The 15968-nt window shown below is 54.4% G+C and overlaps 1 protein-coding gene across 2 annotated transcripts; it reads right to left on the bottom strand.

Annotated features, from left to right (window-relative positions):
- Positions 1–4539: 4539 nt before the first annotated feature.
- Positions 4540–14974, bottom strand: IVD (isovaleryl-CoA dehydrogenase). Of its 2 annotated transcripts, XM_026480019.4 has the most exons (12): positions 14715–14974; positions 13486–13575; positions 13175–13226; positions 11048–11217; positions 10532–10625; positions 10175–10311; positions 8621–8717; positions 7007–7100; positions 6416–6497; positions 5771–5875; positions 5622–5694; positions 4540–4987 (listed from the first exon to the last, which is right to left on the bottom strand). In XM_026480019.4, exons 1-12 carry the CDS (start codon positions 14865–14867, stop codon positions 4854–4856), a joined length of 1281 nt encoding a protein of 426 aa, XP_026335804.1. In that variant the 5' UTR covers positions 14868–14974; the 3' UTR covers positions 4540–4853. The 2 variants fall into 2 exon arrangements, with proteins under 2 accessions (XP_026335804.1, XP_026335805.1); XM_026480020.4 differs by lacking the exon at positions 13486–13575 and having other exon boundaries at positions 14715–14935.
- Between the last annotated feature and the right edge of the window lie 994 nt (positions 14975–15968).

Raw genomic sequence — 15968 nt, 5'->3', positions numbered from 1 at the left:
GCAAGTTACATACTCTTCTGTCTATTTCAAACATTTTACACAAGAAAGAAAAAAACGATGGTACGTGCTCAACTCTGCCCCTTTTCTCCATCCAATCCCCATTCTTGTCCTCGGCTGCCCCAGGAGGGGCCAGGGTCCCTCATCCACAGTTCTCCTCTGTTTCAGAGTAGGTCAGAGGAATACGGGGGTGAGGGCCTCCCCTCTGCAGCTGGGCCCTGGCTACTCCAGGGTTAGAAGGCCTGGAGAAAGCGGGGCCAGGCGAGGCCGGCTGGCTCTGCTCTTTCTGCCAATTCTGGGGATTAGGCCAGGGCTCTGGCCCACCTGTTGTTTCACTCAGTCAGCATGCACAGAGCCACTGAACGCTTACTGTGAGCACTGGGTGCTGCTGGGAGGGTTCAGATAAGTGAGAAATGGTCTTTGACCTCAAAGATCTTACAGTATACTCAGGGGGAATCACATACACAAATAATACGGTACCAGAAAAACCTGAGCTAAGCGTGACAGGACTACTTATCTACTCTTTCAATAACCATTTCTTGAGCACCTATTATGTACCAGGAGCCGTGCTGGATAGTGAACATATAAAGAAAGTTGAATCACAATCCTGGCCCGTAAGCTCTTAGCCTAATTCGGAGGAAACACACATACAAGATAAATACAACAGTGGGGCAAGCCCACTAAGGCGGATAGGCCCAGGGAGAAGCAGGAAGGCCACCCCCCAGCCCCGCCTGCTTAGGATAGGTGAGATGGAGTGGGGAAGGCTGGACTGAGACTTTAGGGATGAGGAAAACAAGAGCAAGGCGAAGGGCTGGAAGGACATCTTTTGCAGAGGGACCGGGTAGGCAAAGGCACAGGAGTAAGGGACAGCGCCTGAGGACTATTTGCTACCAAATCTCAAGTTCTCCGCAGGAATGGGGAGAGAAGCAGGTGGAGGGGACAGCCTAGGGGGATCAGACGCATATTTGCCTTGTAAAACCTTAGACTCTATAGATGCTGAGATCCACGGAAGGATTGGGGGAGCTGGATGGTTCACTCTGGCTCAGAATAGAGGAAGGGTTGAGGGACATGGATTGGAGGAAGGCAGACAAGTTGTCAGGTTGTTGTGGATCCAAAAAATATTTAGATAGGCTAGTTCTGTCTGAGAGTGGATGGGTGGTGGCTGTAGGAGACACCAGCTCCCGTCCAGCCACCAGGTGGAGCAGGGTGAAAAGAGGGCTCCAAGCCAGAACTAGTGAGGCTCTGGGCTCTGGGGACCAAGGAGCACTAAGTGTGGGCAAAGGACGGTGAGGAATGTGAACGGGATTCTGCACCATTTGGTCCATCCCAGGGTTCCCAAAGGCTGGCTTGTGGACAGGACTGGACCTAGGAAGCGAGGAAAATACGGGCATGTAATGAGCTGCTTATAAATTAAACGTATGCACACTGAAGAACTATCCTTAGAAGTGTTTGCAATTACATCAATAAAGAAGCACATCACTTAGAGGCATCAAGCGCATTACCAAAGAAATCTCTTAAAGATTCAAGAGTGGTTTTGTCCTGGGGAGGAGGGATGGGGGACAGGGATGATTTTTTAAAAAGTAAACATGTTAAACTATCATATTTTAAAACTCATGAACATAAAACACATACGCAATTTTAAAAATAAAAAAAGCACTGGCTTTTGTTCTGAGTTTATGTCCCTTCTTTTTTTAATTGCTAAAAGTGGCTTTTTTTTTTTAATGAAACGACACAAGATAGAGGATAGCCAGCTTCTCCCCATCCCGCTCCCCTCAAGTCCTCATTTGGCAAAACAAAAAACAAAACAAAACAAACAAACAAAGACCTTGAGTCCTGTGCATCCTGAAATCCGAGACTGGGAGCCGGTAGTCCGGAGCACCCGGCCAGAGGCTGGAGAGCGGCGACTCTGCGCGCCTGCAACCCCGCGAGCGGCCGGCAGAGGTCAGGCGAGTTCCACGCAGGCCCCGCGGAACCGCGCCCGAGCCCGCGAGTCCACGCAGCGCTCCGCGGCGCGCGGTCCCTCGGCGGCGGCGGAGGGGGGTACAGGGAGGCCACCCGGACCGCCCTAACCTGGGGGTCGCGACTAACGGCCACCTGGGCTCTGGGTCCCGGCTCTGCCAGGCAGGGCGTGAGCTGGGCGCCAACCGCCAAATTAAAAAGAGAGTTCTCCCACCCCTCCTCCCACGCCGCGTTCACACCCGCTCTGGCTCCACCTCGCGTCTGGGCGTGGCTGGCTCCCTGCCGAGGTCCATGTCCCTGGGCCACTCACCTAATCTGTCTTCTGCAAGGCCGCGCTGGACAACAACGTCTCCCGCATGGGGGTGTGGTGAAGACCCAGGAGCTAATATATCAAATCCAGACTTGCGAGTGCCACATAGGCAAGACTTTTTTACTAGAACTAGGATTCAGGCCTCTTCAGTTATTCTAAAAGGTGGCCCGTGCCTCAGAATCGCCCCTGGAGATGGGATTCGGTCTGGGGTTGATCCAGGAATCCGCATTTTACAGTTTGCCAAATTGTGATCCACGGCGTGGCCAGACCACACTTGGAGAGCCACTCTCAGCTTCCAGTTGCCATCCCACAGGGCAAACAGCAGGAACACAATGAATGGGATGGTAGTCAGCAGGGGGCTGGGCTGATAGTGTGACCTGCCTACAGTTGGAGCGGGTGGAATTAGAAGCAGCCCCAGGAAGGACGAGTGCTGGCAGCTGGTGCTGTAGTTACAGAACGCGTGGAAACCAGAACCCCCCAAAGAACCAAAGTGATGTGCGCCTTGCTCTTCCATTCATGACTCAGGCTACACTCTCTTATTTATTTTTGGCTTTACTTTAAAATATACCTTTTCTATTTCATATATAGCATCAGAACAATCACATTCTCCCCAAGTTGGTGCTGGGGCTCCGTAACGCACACGGACTGGAGGAAACGTTCCATCCTGTCACATTCTGAGCGTGTCTAGGCTGCTTGTTCCAGCAACACGTTAGACCCAGCAAGACCACTATTTTGGCCACGTTCATCTCCAACAGAGCAGGGGGCAGGCTGGGGGAGTAAGGGGACAGTGCAGCAAGCCCTGGGTTTCTCCCTCAGGACGTAACTGGGCTGGGATTGGTAAGGAGCTCACAACACCTATCTCAGGCATCAGGCTGGAACAGCACTTGTCCACAGGCCACGACCAAAAGTCAGAAAGGCACCCCTGGGCCCAGAGCCAAGAAAAGCAGTTCTTTTAGGGAGTTTACATACAGTGGAACAACCCAAACCCATTCCACTCTTAGCTGTGCAGTGGGGCTCCAGGCCGACATTCTCATTTCTGCTGGTCTGGATTCTAGCTCCAGTTCTGACCTTCGGAAAACCAAATTGTTGTGATCTTTTCAGATCGTTTTTGTTTGAGAGAGTGTGTGTGTGAACAGGTGGAGGAGCAGAAGGGGAGGGAAGGGGAGGGAAAGAATCTCCAGCAGACTTGTGCTGAGCGTGGAGCCCCACGTGGGGCTCGGTCAAATGACCCTGAGATCATGACCTGAGTTGAAACCAAGAAACCAAGAGTCCGAAGCTTAATCGACTGCACCACCCAGGCGCCCCTGTCTTGGTCTTAAAAACCATGGGGATGGTGTCCAGAAATGTATAAGCTTCCTTCTGGCTCTAAGACTTTTACCTCTCTGGACTCCCTCCTTCCTTTAAAAACCACTGGGAGATCTGGGGAAGGGAGGCTGAAACCTCTTCTGTCCTCAAGGCAGATGCCATCTCTTTGTTCCCCATCACCAATGCGTAGGCGGGAGTGTAGGAGTAGGACCTGGATTAGCTCCTCTCCAAGGACACGGGGCTAGGGCCAGATAGGAGGCAGTAGCAAGTGGAGTGCTTTCCCCCCAAAAACACCAGTTTGGAAGCAGATGGGTTTGCTTCCTAATGCTTAATATAAAATGGCAGTAGCCGTGGAGCTGTCGTAACAAAACTAGCATAGGGCATCCAGAGAAATGTACACAGGCAGCCTTGGCTGAAGTTGAGCTGCAGCCAGGCCTGCTGCCCAGTCAGCTGTAGGCTGTCATCCGGCCAGGACTGGATGGTGGCGGCGGCAGAGCAGGGCTGAAGGGCTCAGAGGTGCAGCCACGGAGGCTGGCGCCAAGCCAATCCCTCACAAGACGCTGACCTCTGCCGCACGGCGGAGTCTGGGTGGCCCAGGTGTTCTGAGGTGCCTCTTCCTGGAGCTCCACCCCAACCCCAACAGATGAAGGTCTGGGGGAATGGAGGGACTGCTGCCGAGCGGGTGCCTGCTCATAAGCTACTGGGAGCTGATGCCTCTAGAAATCGGCAGAAACAGAGGCTAGGTTTGGGGTTTTTTTCCCCTAGAAAGAAGAGGCTGCCAGGTTCAAATACATGTAGAAGGGCAATGCTTCTGGTGTACTGGGCTCCCTGCCAGAGGCACAGCCCCCCTCCCCTCCAAAAAAGAGGTGGCTGCCTGCCCGCCCCCAAGTGCTCACCCAAGGAGGTGGAGGGCTCGGACTTCAGAGTCACCAAAGCCTTCCCAGCAAGCCCCAGAAAAGCCAGTACGCTTCCGGCTGAGTCCATTTTAATCCACTTTTCAGGTCGGCCCTCCACCCACCACAACCCTCACTGATGTCCGCAGCATCTTCAGACCAGAAGGTGTGACTAGGAATGCCTCTCCCTTTCCCCCACGCCAGTCTTCAACGTGTGGCATCCGGGCCGGCAGGCCGGCGGGCCGGGCGCTGCAGGCCAGCCGTGGTAGACACCGCACGCAGAGGCCAGGGCCTGATGCAAGTGCAGCTGAGCAGCGGGAGAGCTGCCGTAGCTCTACTTCCAAAGAAAGGCCTCTAGGTGCTGAGAAAGGGGGCGAAGGGTCTTGGGGTTAGTGGAAGTCCGCGTTGAAGGCTCTGCCAATGATCAGCCGCCTCACCTCACTGGTCCCAGCCCCAATCTCATAGAGCTTGGCGTCTCGCAGAAAGCGGCCCATGGGAAAGTCGTTGATGTAGCCATTGGCGCCTGCAGCCAGGGTTTGGGCGGGGAAGAAAGGACAACAGGAGGTGATGGGCAGTGAGGAAAGCAAACAGAGAGCTAAGTATCCAGAAACAGGCCAGAGGAGGAGAGACTGATGAAAGAGAAGCAGCAAATGGTGGTGAAAGGGGAGGCTGTGGGGAGCCCTTGGCTGCGGGAGCGGGGAAGAGGGGCTGGCAGGCCACCCAGAGAGCTGAGGACACCAGGCAAAGATGGGGACCGCTGCCGGCAGACCCTGGGAAGGGGGACAAGAAGGTACTGCAGAAGATTCACTGGGGTAAGTCATTTGCACAGGTCACAGGGCCAGTCGGTCGTGGGGCTAGGGTTCAAACCCAGGCCTTCTGGCCCAACTCCGGGCCCTTAAGCCCTGTGCAGCACTGACACGGCCGTCCTGCCTCTGAGGCATCCCTAAACCAGGCCAGAAGTGCCAGGGGGACGCATTGCTGACATTATGAACAATTCATGGCCTCTGGCAGTTTTCTCATTTGCTTTAACATGTCTTCCTAGTAACTGGGGCAGAAGGAGCCTAAAGGTGCCAGCATAGCTGCAGTGAGCTGCAGCGCAGAGTGAGGCGTGGAGAGGAACTTTCTGTGGCTGGGAGCAGGGAGCGGGGGCCACTCACCGAAGCACTGAATGCCATCCAGGGCAACCTGCGTGGCACACTCAGCCGAGTAAAGAATCACCCCCGCGCAGTCCTGTGGGAGGGGGCTCTGGGTCAGCGGGGCCCTGGCAGGGCCCCGTGGGGAGGGAGCCCCAACAGCCGGCCCTTACCTTGGCAGTGCAGTGGCCCTGATCGCAGGCCTTGGCGACGTTGTAGACATACTGCCGACAGGCCATGAGGCGGGTGTACATGTCGGCCATTTTCCCCTGCATCAGCTGGGCACAAGGGGAGGCCACAAGTCAACACGCTGGAGCCGCGCTCCTCTGCCTCTCCCCCTAGTCACCCAAAGCGCGTCCGCGGTAGCCACCTGATAGCCAGGCCCAGGGGTGCCGGGGCAGACAGGAGACTGCCCTTGCCTAGGATGACAGAGATGCCCAGAGAGCTGCCGCCGCACTGTGGACCCGCACGCTGACGGGGCCCTCCACCGGCCGCTACACCCGCGGACGTCCTGCTGTGGCTTCACGCAGGAGGCGTGACCAGAAATGCTGCTCCCTTCCCGCAGCCTGTCTACAACCTGCACCCTTCACCACCCAGCCTTACAAGGTCTAGTTCATTCATCTCGAGTAGCAAGTGGGCACACATGTGAGCCACTCGCTGACAGGTTCCCAAGCCAGGTAGCATGCCGAAGGAGCCCACGTTCCAAGCCTCCAGACTCACTCTGATGGCGAAAGATAGGGACTGCCCCGTTTGCTCATTTGTTAAAGACAGTCTGGACCCCGTGAAAAAGTGCATTTCGGCAAAAGCATTGCACTCACCTGGAAGTGGCCAATCTTCTGGCCAAAGGCTTCCCTTGTGTGTAGGTAGGGAATGGTGTGGTCGAGGACGGCCTGCATGAGCCTGCCAGGAAAGAGAAAGACACTGGGGAGACGCCTCACTGTACCCCCACTGCCAGCGGGGGTGGCAGAATGCCAACGTTGGAAGGCCTGGGGGGAGACGGCTTGGCAAGACAAGGAACGGGAGTCCCAAGGAGGAGAGAAGGAGCATGAAGACTCTGATCACCCTCGCCAGTCACTGCACCGACTCTCCAGGACTTGTGCTCCTTTCCCCGGCAGCGGATGGAGGGGCAGGACCCCTGTGCAGACGCGCCTCAGAGCCTGGGTGTTCTGCTTCATCCTCAGTAATTAAGTATTATTACACCTCAGGCCTTGTCTGTTATCTGATAAAATAGTTCCCTTCACCATGAAGAAAGTACACATGGGAGGAGGAGGTTTACTCCTTTTGTCTCCCAGAAAGGAGGTACATCTTCCAGGAGGCAGTTCCCATTGGTCCCCCGCCACGGGGAAGGCTGTGACGTCACAACCTGCCAAGGAGGCCAAAAGCCCAGCTCCCCCGAGCCTCACACTCACCCAAGGGGCCCACCAGCCAGCACCAGCCGCTCCAGGTCCAGCCCACTCATCAGCACGTAGACGCCCTTACTTAGATGGCCCAGGATGTTGGCAGCTGCCGGGAAAAGTGCCAGTCAGGGGGAAGGGGGCTGTCCACAGCCTCCTCACTTTTATGAAAGCTGCTACCTTTGGTACCGTGGCTTTCACACAGGCCTTAAAATGTCACCTGACCTCTGACCTTCAACTAGGGTGCCGAGTGAGAGAAAAGGATGGAGTTTTCTGCTTCCAGTTAGATGTAGAGCTTGCTACGGGGCGCCTGGGTGGCTCAGTCAGTTAAACGTCTGCCTTGGGCTCAGGTCACGATCTCAGGGTCCTGGGAGCCTGCATCGGGCTCCCTGCTCAGCGGGGAGTCTGCTTCTCCCTCTCCCTCCCCACCCCTCTGCTCATGCTCTGTCTCAAATAAATAAATAAAATCTTAAAAAAAAAAAAAAAAGTAGAGCTTGCTAGAGGGACCCACCTCCACCAATCCGTTCTCTCTCTCTCTCTCTCACACACACACACATACACACACACCCCATCCACAAGACAAGACACAAAGGCCCCATCTTCAGGCATTCCCTTTCTCTTCCTCGACTGCTTTGGATGGGAAGGAAAAGCTAATTTGGTCTAGAAGCCATCCAACCCCTCCCTAGTTCTTTTCACCCATACCCATAAAGGAAACTGAGAATTACTCTGTCCCCCTCTGTTGAGTCTGCTCTCTGCCCAGTATCCCCAGCCCCCACCCCTGACCAGAGTGGCCTCTGGAAGGGTCTCTGTGTAAGAGTTGGGTCATTCAGTGCTATTACCGAACCTGCTGGGCACCCCCCACCCCAGAAGCCAGGGCACTGGATGGCCTTGGGAGGTGTGGGCAGGAAACTCAGTACGGCGTGGACCACTGACCCACCGAATGATGGCAGTTGTTTCCTGCTGACAAAGAAGGATCTGCTCTGATCCCGCCTCCTGAGATGCTCCTTGTAACCAAAGCATACTGTTCTGGGGTCTGGGTCATGGGGGAGACGGATGGTCTATGGCTGAGGCACAGAGCAAATCTGGCTGGTCAGCAAGTCTACGCCCTTGGTCTAATTCGCATGTGACGGGTATGCTGGCTCTCCCATGACGTGTCACGTTTTTAGTTACACTTCAGGGGCAAAAATACTCAAATTGAATTCCCTTGTCTTCACTGAGTCTGGCTTCCATCAGTTTATCGGAATGGTTTTTTTAGCACCATTAATGACTCCCTCACGTGGGCTATTCAGAGAAATGCACAAACGAGGAAGTCTGGAGGACATGAGAGGGTGAGGGCATGTCCCACCCGTCCACCCCAGGTACTGGCATACCACCTCAGGCCCCGTGTATTAGTCACTTAGGAAATAGCGCCCTTCGTGGCAGCCACAGGCAGGCACGCAGCTCTGGCCGGGGGGAGAGCTGCCCGGCAGCCACACGTATGGGCACCTGGGCAAGCGCAGTAGAGAGAGGCCCACCATCTAGACACATGTCATCAGTAAGCTAACAATGGTGAACTTCTCTTACCCAGAGATGGGCTTTTGCAGCTTAGGAAAGGGTCAGACAGGGGCTGGCCCATTCTCAGAGACTCACCGGGAACCCTGCAGTCTTCAAAGATTAGCTCACAGGTGTTAGAGCCCCTCATCCCCAGCTTGTCCAGCTTCTTGGAGGTGCTGAAGCCAGGCATACCCTTTACGCAGAAGAAAAGTGGCCCTGATTACAGACCAGTCCCCAAGGGGGCTAGTAAAAGGCAGACCCTTGGGAAATGCCCACTTTCCCATCTAGGTCCCGAATTTGCACAACACACTGCACCCTCCTCCCGGGGCCCCCACTCTGTGTGACCGCTCCACTCCTAGAAGGTCCAGCCCTCCGCTCCCCTGTCCTCTGCCACTAAGTGCGTTCTCCCCACTTCTCGTGGGAGCAGGTCTTTCTCAAGAACTGCACTCCTGGGCAGCCTCTGACCTTTGCTGGCTGTTTCCTCTCCTCAGGGGAAAGCACTTCCAAGACCCTCTCTCCAGGTAACTCAATTCCTTTGCCGCTGTCCCTCTGCATCTGTAGTGGAGTCCCACCCAGGATCAAGTCAGCTGTCTAAGGGCTTGGGCCTGGCTAACCAGATGCAGCGTGCACTGCCCAGTGACTGGCAGGCGGTGCACACGGGCAGGCTAATGAGAGTGGCACCATGTGACTGTGAGACTTCCAATCTCGGCCAGGCCGTTTGTTTAGTTAGTTAGTTGTTTGTTTGACAGAGAGAGAGACAGCCAGCGAGAGAGGGAACACAAGCAGGGGGAGTGGGAAAGGAAGAAGCAGGCTCCCAGCGGAGTGGGGAGCCTGATGTGGGGCTCGATCCCAGGACCCCGGGATCACGCCCTGAGCCGAAGGCAGACGCTTAACGACTGAGACACCCAGGCGCCCCATCTGCCAGGCCCTTTGGACTACTCACTTTTTTTCCCTCTAGTCTCAGTCCGTCCCCTCTCTCTATGGGGGTATTGCAAACCTTTATGACACCCAATTCTTGGAGTTCTCGCCCAACTCCCCGACCCCCATGGTTCCCAGCCCTCAGACCTCACGGTCGTGAGTCAGATGGCTTCTCCACCATCGCCTGTAACCCAGGCCTACCTTTCCCATGGCTCACCGCTGGGTTTGGCCCACTTGCTCCCACACACCTCCATTTCTCCCTCTCCTATTTTCCTTTCTCTCTACCAAAGAATTTGCTCAGTTTTCTCCCACTCTTTAAAACAAACGCAAATGCCCGCCTTTTCATTCCAACCCCTGCTCCATCTCCCCCTTGCTTCGCTGCGGCCTTCACTGGCCCCCCCTCCGCCCCCCGCATTCCTGTTCACACCGTGGTTCCACAGCCACTCTCCCGGAGGCCACCTAGTGATATCCCGGTTGTCAGACCCAGCTGCCTCCTTCTAGTCCTCATCTTCCTGCGCTTCTCTGTGTGGCTCCACCACACTCAGACCTGACTCATCCTTCTCGGGCTCCAATCTGGCTACCCTCCTTTCAGTTGGCTCCTCTACCTCCTCCCACCTCCGGGAGCCTTGGCAGAGCACACGTTGACTGTGTCCGCAACCCGCAGATGAGAGCCGTCTCTGGGACTGACCTCAGGAGACAAAAGGCTCCCAGCATGCACGGCCCTCCACTCACCTTCTCCACGATAAAGGCCGTGATGCCCCGAGAGGCTGGCACAGCAGCCGGATCTGTCTTGGCGTAGATAATAAGGATGTCAGCGTCAGGGCCGTTGGTAATCCAGAACTTGTTCCCGTTCAGGATGTAGTGATCGCCTAAGGACAAGAAGTTGGTACTTACTCAAGCCATGTTGGCCTTGTCCCAACCAGTCAGTTTGGGGACCTGCTGCTGAGCAGAAAGCTGCCCCACTGGGAAACAGTTCTGGAAACCTGGCAGAGGCCACCCCCAATGACTGCTCCCTCACCCTGAGAAAGGCTGTCCCCCTGTCCATTTCAGCTCCCATTCCAGAAGCTCCCAAGTCAAGAGGAGCCTCACCTTTCTTTTCCGCTTTTAGCTTCATGGAGACCACATCAGAGCCAGCATTGGGCTCACTCATGGCCAGGGCTCCAATGTACTCCCCACTGATCAGCTGCAAGGGAAACCACAAGGGCTGGTTATGACTTCAGAAGTCCCTACGGGAGCTGACGACATTGCTTCTCACCTCTTCACATGACACCCCTTCAGACTTCTCTCAGACCAGGTACTGGTAAAGTCCTGGAAGAGAAGCCCACTATCTCCCTAAGACTGAAAATAGCTCCTGTTTCCCGTTCCCTTTGCAAGGGAAGCGAGTCCGAGTCTTCCATTTCCTCAAATGCTCTGCGAATGATGTCCAGCGACCAACTCAGGAGTTCTGGTCCTATTTTTATTTCTTTTGACTGAATTATTTTAAAGCAAATCCCTGACCCTTCCTACCTGTACCTGGTTGAGGGTGGCATGCTGTAGCCAGCAAGTCTGCTGGCCCTTGCCAACCCAGGAGGGTGCCTCAGGGTTTCTCCCACCCCATCTCCTCACCTTGGGGAGGTACTTTTCCTTCTGGGCCTCATTTCCATTGCGCACAATTTGGTTGAGGCAGAGGTTGGAGTGAGCACCGTAACTGAGCCCCACGGCTCCGGAAGCTCGGGATATCTCCTCCATCACCAGCACTTGCTCCAGGTAGCCCAGGCCAGAGCCGCCATACTGAACTGGGAGTGGAGGCGGGCAGCGGAGGGGAAAAGGCAGCCCAGATTACATTGGCACATTCACAGGAATGTTCATTGGCAGCAAAGAAACACCCTCGCAGCTCCTATTCCAGGTCACCCCCTAGCAAGGTCGACAGGCTGACGCTGCTGTAGGCCCTGCTTTCCAAGATCACAGAACTGACTTTGCTGCCTCTGGGGAGCTGGCGTGTGGTTCAGAAAACAGTCATTGCAACGCCTGCGTTACCCCGGACAGACCTCTTAGAGCCTGAGCACCCAATGTTCAGAAAGCCACAGAAGTGCACGGGCAGATGAATAAATGAAAGGGGACCTGGAGTTAACCGAGAAACACAAAGGCGGGGGTTGGGGGGGTCGGAGTACTAAGAACAGACACCAAGCGAAGGACACCACATGCGAAAGGCCCGAGGAAGGTGAGATTTTCATGGCATAGTGACTGGACCTGATGAAGCACAGCTATCAAATCAACAGGTTATTTGATACGATGTTATATGTCAAGTATGTCTTTAAAAAGGTAAAAAAAAATAAAATAAAAGGCAAGACTAGTAATGGGACAGGAGTGCCACAGACAGTGAATTTCAGAGCGCCTCACCAAAAAAATGTGGCTTTTCCTTGGCAACAGATCCAAAATCAAAGTGTCCGGATCATCTGGTGCTACCACCTCCCACCCCCACCTTGCTGTTTGGGTAAACCCTGGTAAGACCCTTTGCACATGGGCGCGTCTGGCTGGCTCAGTCAGTAGAACATGTGACTCTTGACCTCGAGATTAAGAGTTCAAGCCCCACGATGGGTCAAGAGGTTATTAAAAAAAAAAAAAATCTCAAAACAAAACAAAATAAAACAAGGCTTTACCCATGTTTACTCTGACCAAGAAGTCAGGCTCATCCTAGGCTCTAGGGAAAGGTTAGCTCAACCCTTACAACTCCAGGAAGGGAAGCCCACAGGTGGGTGACACTGGAAACAGCCACCAGGACAACCAGGTGGAAACCAGAACTCACCAGAACTGGCTTTCCTTGGGGGCTCATAAACCCCCAAAGCACAGTCTGGTTTGGGAGTTCCCAGGGGCGTTCCCCCTATCACTTTACATCAGGATGGTCTACATTTTTAAGTCTTTCCATTTTAGCATGACTCTGGAAGCAGCTCGAATCCCAGGAACCGTCTCCAAGTGGTGAGGGAAGACATAAGAACACTGTGTTCCACCTCTGTTCTAATACGTGAGGCAGTGTGGACTGTCCAGACTTCGGCAGGTGAGGCCACAGGCTTATTTCTTTACTAGGCACTGCAAGCCAGGCTGGGCCTCTCCTTCAGGGGCCAACATCCAAACCAAAGCCACCAGCTCTGTGCCCTCTCTGCCTGGAAACAAGTAGTAAGACGCATAGAGGACAGTGGGCAGGCCCAGGGAGAGCCTATTAAACGCATCATCTGGCCACCTCACGTGGAGGCTCAGGCATCTGAACCCCCCCATACCATCCCCATACCACCATCTGCTCTCAAGTGAGCTCCCAGGCCAGCTGCGGGGAGAGCACACAGGCAGTCCCCACAGGGACAGACCTGTCCTGAGTGGTCCTGCCTAGATGCCACTAGTAGGGCAGAACTTTGGGATTAGGGGAGATGGTAAGACTGAAGTGCAAGACAGCTGCATGATACTGGGGTTTTCTAAACTCCCCAGATCAGCTGGGGGAGCTTATTAAACATGCAGAGTTCAAGAGTCTAGGTGATTCTCACCCAGTGAACCACACTGGCCTCATCCCTTTGCCTTCTGGATGTTACTGCTTAAATAGTGTACTCTTCTCTGGGCTGACAGTCAGTGGGTGTTTTCTCAGGTCCAAGAGGAAGTCTTGGGTTTCTCTGGGCACAATCTTTCCCCTCCTTTCCTGTTTCTTTTGGAAACAGTGTTAAAGCGCATGCAAGAAAAGTTCTCATTAGGGAAGGAAACTATACTCACCAGGGGCGGTGATACCTAAGACCCCCAGGTTTCCCAGCTGCTTCCAAAACTCCTGCCAACAGAAAGGAGTGAGTGCAGTGAGCTGTGAGAAGGAGGCAGCCAGTCACAGGTGTCTGGCACATCTGGAACGAGACCCAAATGCTTCACACAAAGGGACTGCACTGTTAGGGAGGTTTTATTTACCAGAAGACTGTGAGCTCTTCCCAGCACCAGTACAATTCCCAGCCCAGCCTAGCCTGGCCCCCAAACTGCCCCTTGCTGCACTCGGCCCCACCCCCGCCAGACCCCCCAGCACGGGCATCATGACTCACTCGAAGGTTCTTGAACTCATTGATATGATCAATCTCCTGGGCCTGGGGGGCTAGATGCTCCTGAAGAAACTTAGCCATGGTCTGGCGAAGCTAGGGGGAGAGAGGTGGACAGATGCCACTGAAACAGCCCCTCACTGCCACTAAGAACAGCATCTCCAATCCTGAGGACACATTCAGGAAAACAGACCACAAGTAACCCCACCAAACGGCGTCAGACTGAAACTTAGAGGACATACGAGTTTATACTTCCTCGGAGATGATCTCCATCTCTTTTAAGGTCCTCAGCCTAGACAGCTTGGGTATTTTTAAAATGTCACTCCTGTACATAAAATCATTCCATGGCTTTCCATTGTATTTAGAAGTTAAGCTCCTTACTCAGGCCTATAAGGCCCTGCATGAGCGGACCCCTACTGACTCTCCTAGCCTTCTCCAGTACCTTTCTGACCCCCACTCACTGTGCTCCAGCCATACCCTCTTCAGTTTTTGGCACATGCCAGGCTTTCTGTCCCTGAGACTTTGGTTACAACGGATTATTCAAAGACATTAGAAACTTTTGGCAGATCAGTTTGAGAGCTAGGATTGAACCCTTTCTGTGGGAGGTGAGTCAAAGCTCTGTCTACTGACTGCAAACCCAAATGGGTTTTGGAGTTCCTGGAGGCTCGGGCACTTGCTGAACAGCCAGGAGAATCAGCTTCCTGGGGAACTCTGTGCCAACATGCAAGTGAACACAGTCTCCTTCCAGGAAGGCTCTGGTTCAGCCTCACCTTTAACTCCCTTTCAGGTTACTGTTCAACTTCGTGCTTGGACGCAAGGGGTTGAAGAATGTATAGCAGATTATACAATGAACTTCAAAGCCCCCGAGGTGTGTATTCAAAAAAGATTCCCTGGTGATGATGATTAGGCAGGCTTGAGAACCAGTCTTAAGACAGTGTTCGGGTGTAAGCGGACCTCACACAGACAGATCTTTTTGCCACATGCCGGTGGCCCTGCCAATCCACCAAAACACCATCAGCCTCCCAGGAGCCTTCCTGTCTCCGACTCCTTACCTAACTCAGCAGCTAGGCTTTGCTGTTTCCACAGAGGGGAGGCTGAGGCCCGCGCCCGCCCCCGCGCTGCCACTGCCGCGGCTGCGTGGGCGCCGGGCAGACAAGCGTCTGGGCGACCTCCGAGCGGGGCGGTGCGGCCTGGCCAGCAGGCCTTGGCGCCCGGAAGGGGATGAGGCTCCCTACCTGCTTCTGCTCCTCGCTTAGCCCGTTGATCGCATCGTCCACGGGCAAAAGGGAGTGGGCCCGCTGGGACACGAGGCTGGCGAGCTGCGCCCGCGGCGCCCGCATCCTCCAACTCGCCGCGCGCCGTCCCAGAAGCCAAGCCGAAGTCGCCATCTCGGCCTTGCACCGGGAGGGAGAGCGGGAGCGGGAGTCCGAACGGCAGCTGCAGCGGCGAAGACCCGCCCCATGGGCTCCACCAATCCCGGGCTTCGCTGCCCCCACCCAATCGGCGAGGGGGTGCGTCTCCAGCAGCCTATCACCCTCCGCGGCTTGGTCACAGCACGAGCCAATCAGCGGTGACGGGTTGACCCCGAGCCCCCGCGCGGGGCGAGGTTGGGGCGGCGGGGCTGGACCTGCTTTGCGGGAGTCATCCCTTGGTGGAGACTTTAAGTAGAAAAGCGAGAACGGCGTCTTCGGAGTCGAGGAATAGCATCTCCCCAGCGTTGTAGTAGCAGTCCGTAGCTACAGAAGTCTATCTCTGCGGCAAAGGAAGTGTTAAAACAGTCTGGGAAAACTCTCCAGATGCCCAGGGCTTGGAAAGAAATTGCTTTTTTTTTTTTTTTTTAAGATTTTATTTATTTATTTGACAGAGAGAGAGACAGCCAGCGAGAGAGGGAACACAAGCAGGGGGAGTGGGAGAGGAAGAAGCAGGCTCATAGCAGAAGAGCCTGATGTGGGGCTCGATCCCAGATCGCCAGGATCACGCCCTGAGCCAAAGGCAGACGCTTAACCGCTGTGCCACCCAGGCGCCCCAGAAATTGTTAAAGCCAATCTGGGATCTCTAGGATTGGGCAAGTAGCGCTGGCTCTGATGTGCACATTGTTAGAAGCCAGTAAAATTTGCTCTATTATGTAACAGGGCTTAGTGATTCTGTAGTTTTATGCGGAAGACTGACTGTCTTCCAAATTATTTAATGTACAAGGAGAACATCAGAACTTTTTAAAAATAGGGTTGTGGTGTGGGCGGGTGTGAAGATACAGAAAAGGAAGAGTAGTGTGTTACGAGTATTAAAAAGAAGGCCACAGAGCCATAGGGGAGCCACTTAAGGCTCTGAATCAGTAAACCAAGACTTTACTACCTAACTGTAGTTTCACCGCCCCAGAAATGTAACCTCTAATCACTCAACATGGGAATTTCCTATCAGCACTGGGAAATTTATTGATATACACCGGCCTTGTGTTCCACTTTAGACCTTGCCTGAAACAATCAGTTCTT

Source organism: Ursus arctos, unplaced genomic scaffold, assembly GCF_023065955.2.
Source record: "Ursus arctos isolate Adak ecotype North America unplaced genomic scaffold, UrsArc2.0 scaffold_36, whole genome shotgun sequence".
Taxonomy (NCBI): domain Eukaryota; kingdom Metazoa; phylum Chordata; class Mammalia; order Carnivora; family Ursidae; genus Ursus; species Ursus arctos.
The sequence above is the reverse complement of the archived record's forward strand: the minus strand, read 5'-3'. Positions and strand labels throughout refer to the sequence as shown.

Coding starts and splice junctions, on each gene's coding strand:
- IVD (XM_026480019.4), bottom strand. CDS start 14,867: ATGGCGACTTCGGCTTGGCTTCTGGGACGGCGCGCGGCGAGTTGGAGG. Junction 10,312..10,531: donor GCTAAAAGCGGAAAAGAAAG/GTGAGGCTCCTC, acceptor TCTTGTCCTTAG/GCGATCACTACATCCTGAAC. Junction 7,101..8,620: donor TGAAGACTGCAGGGTTCCCG/GTGAGTCTCTGA, acceptor TTTTCCCGGCAG/CTGCCAACATCCTGGGCCAT.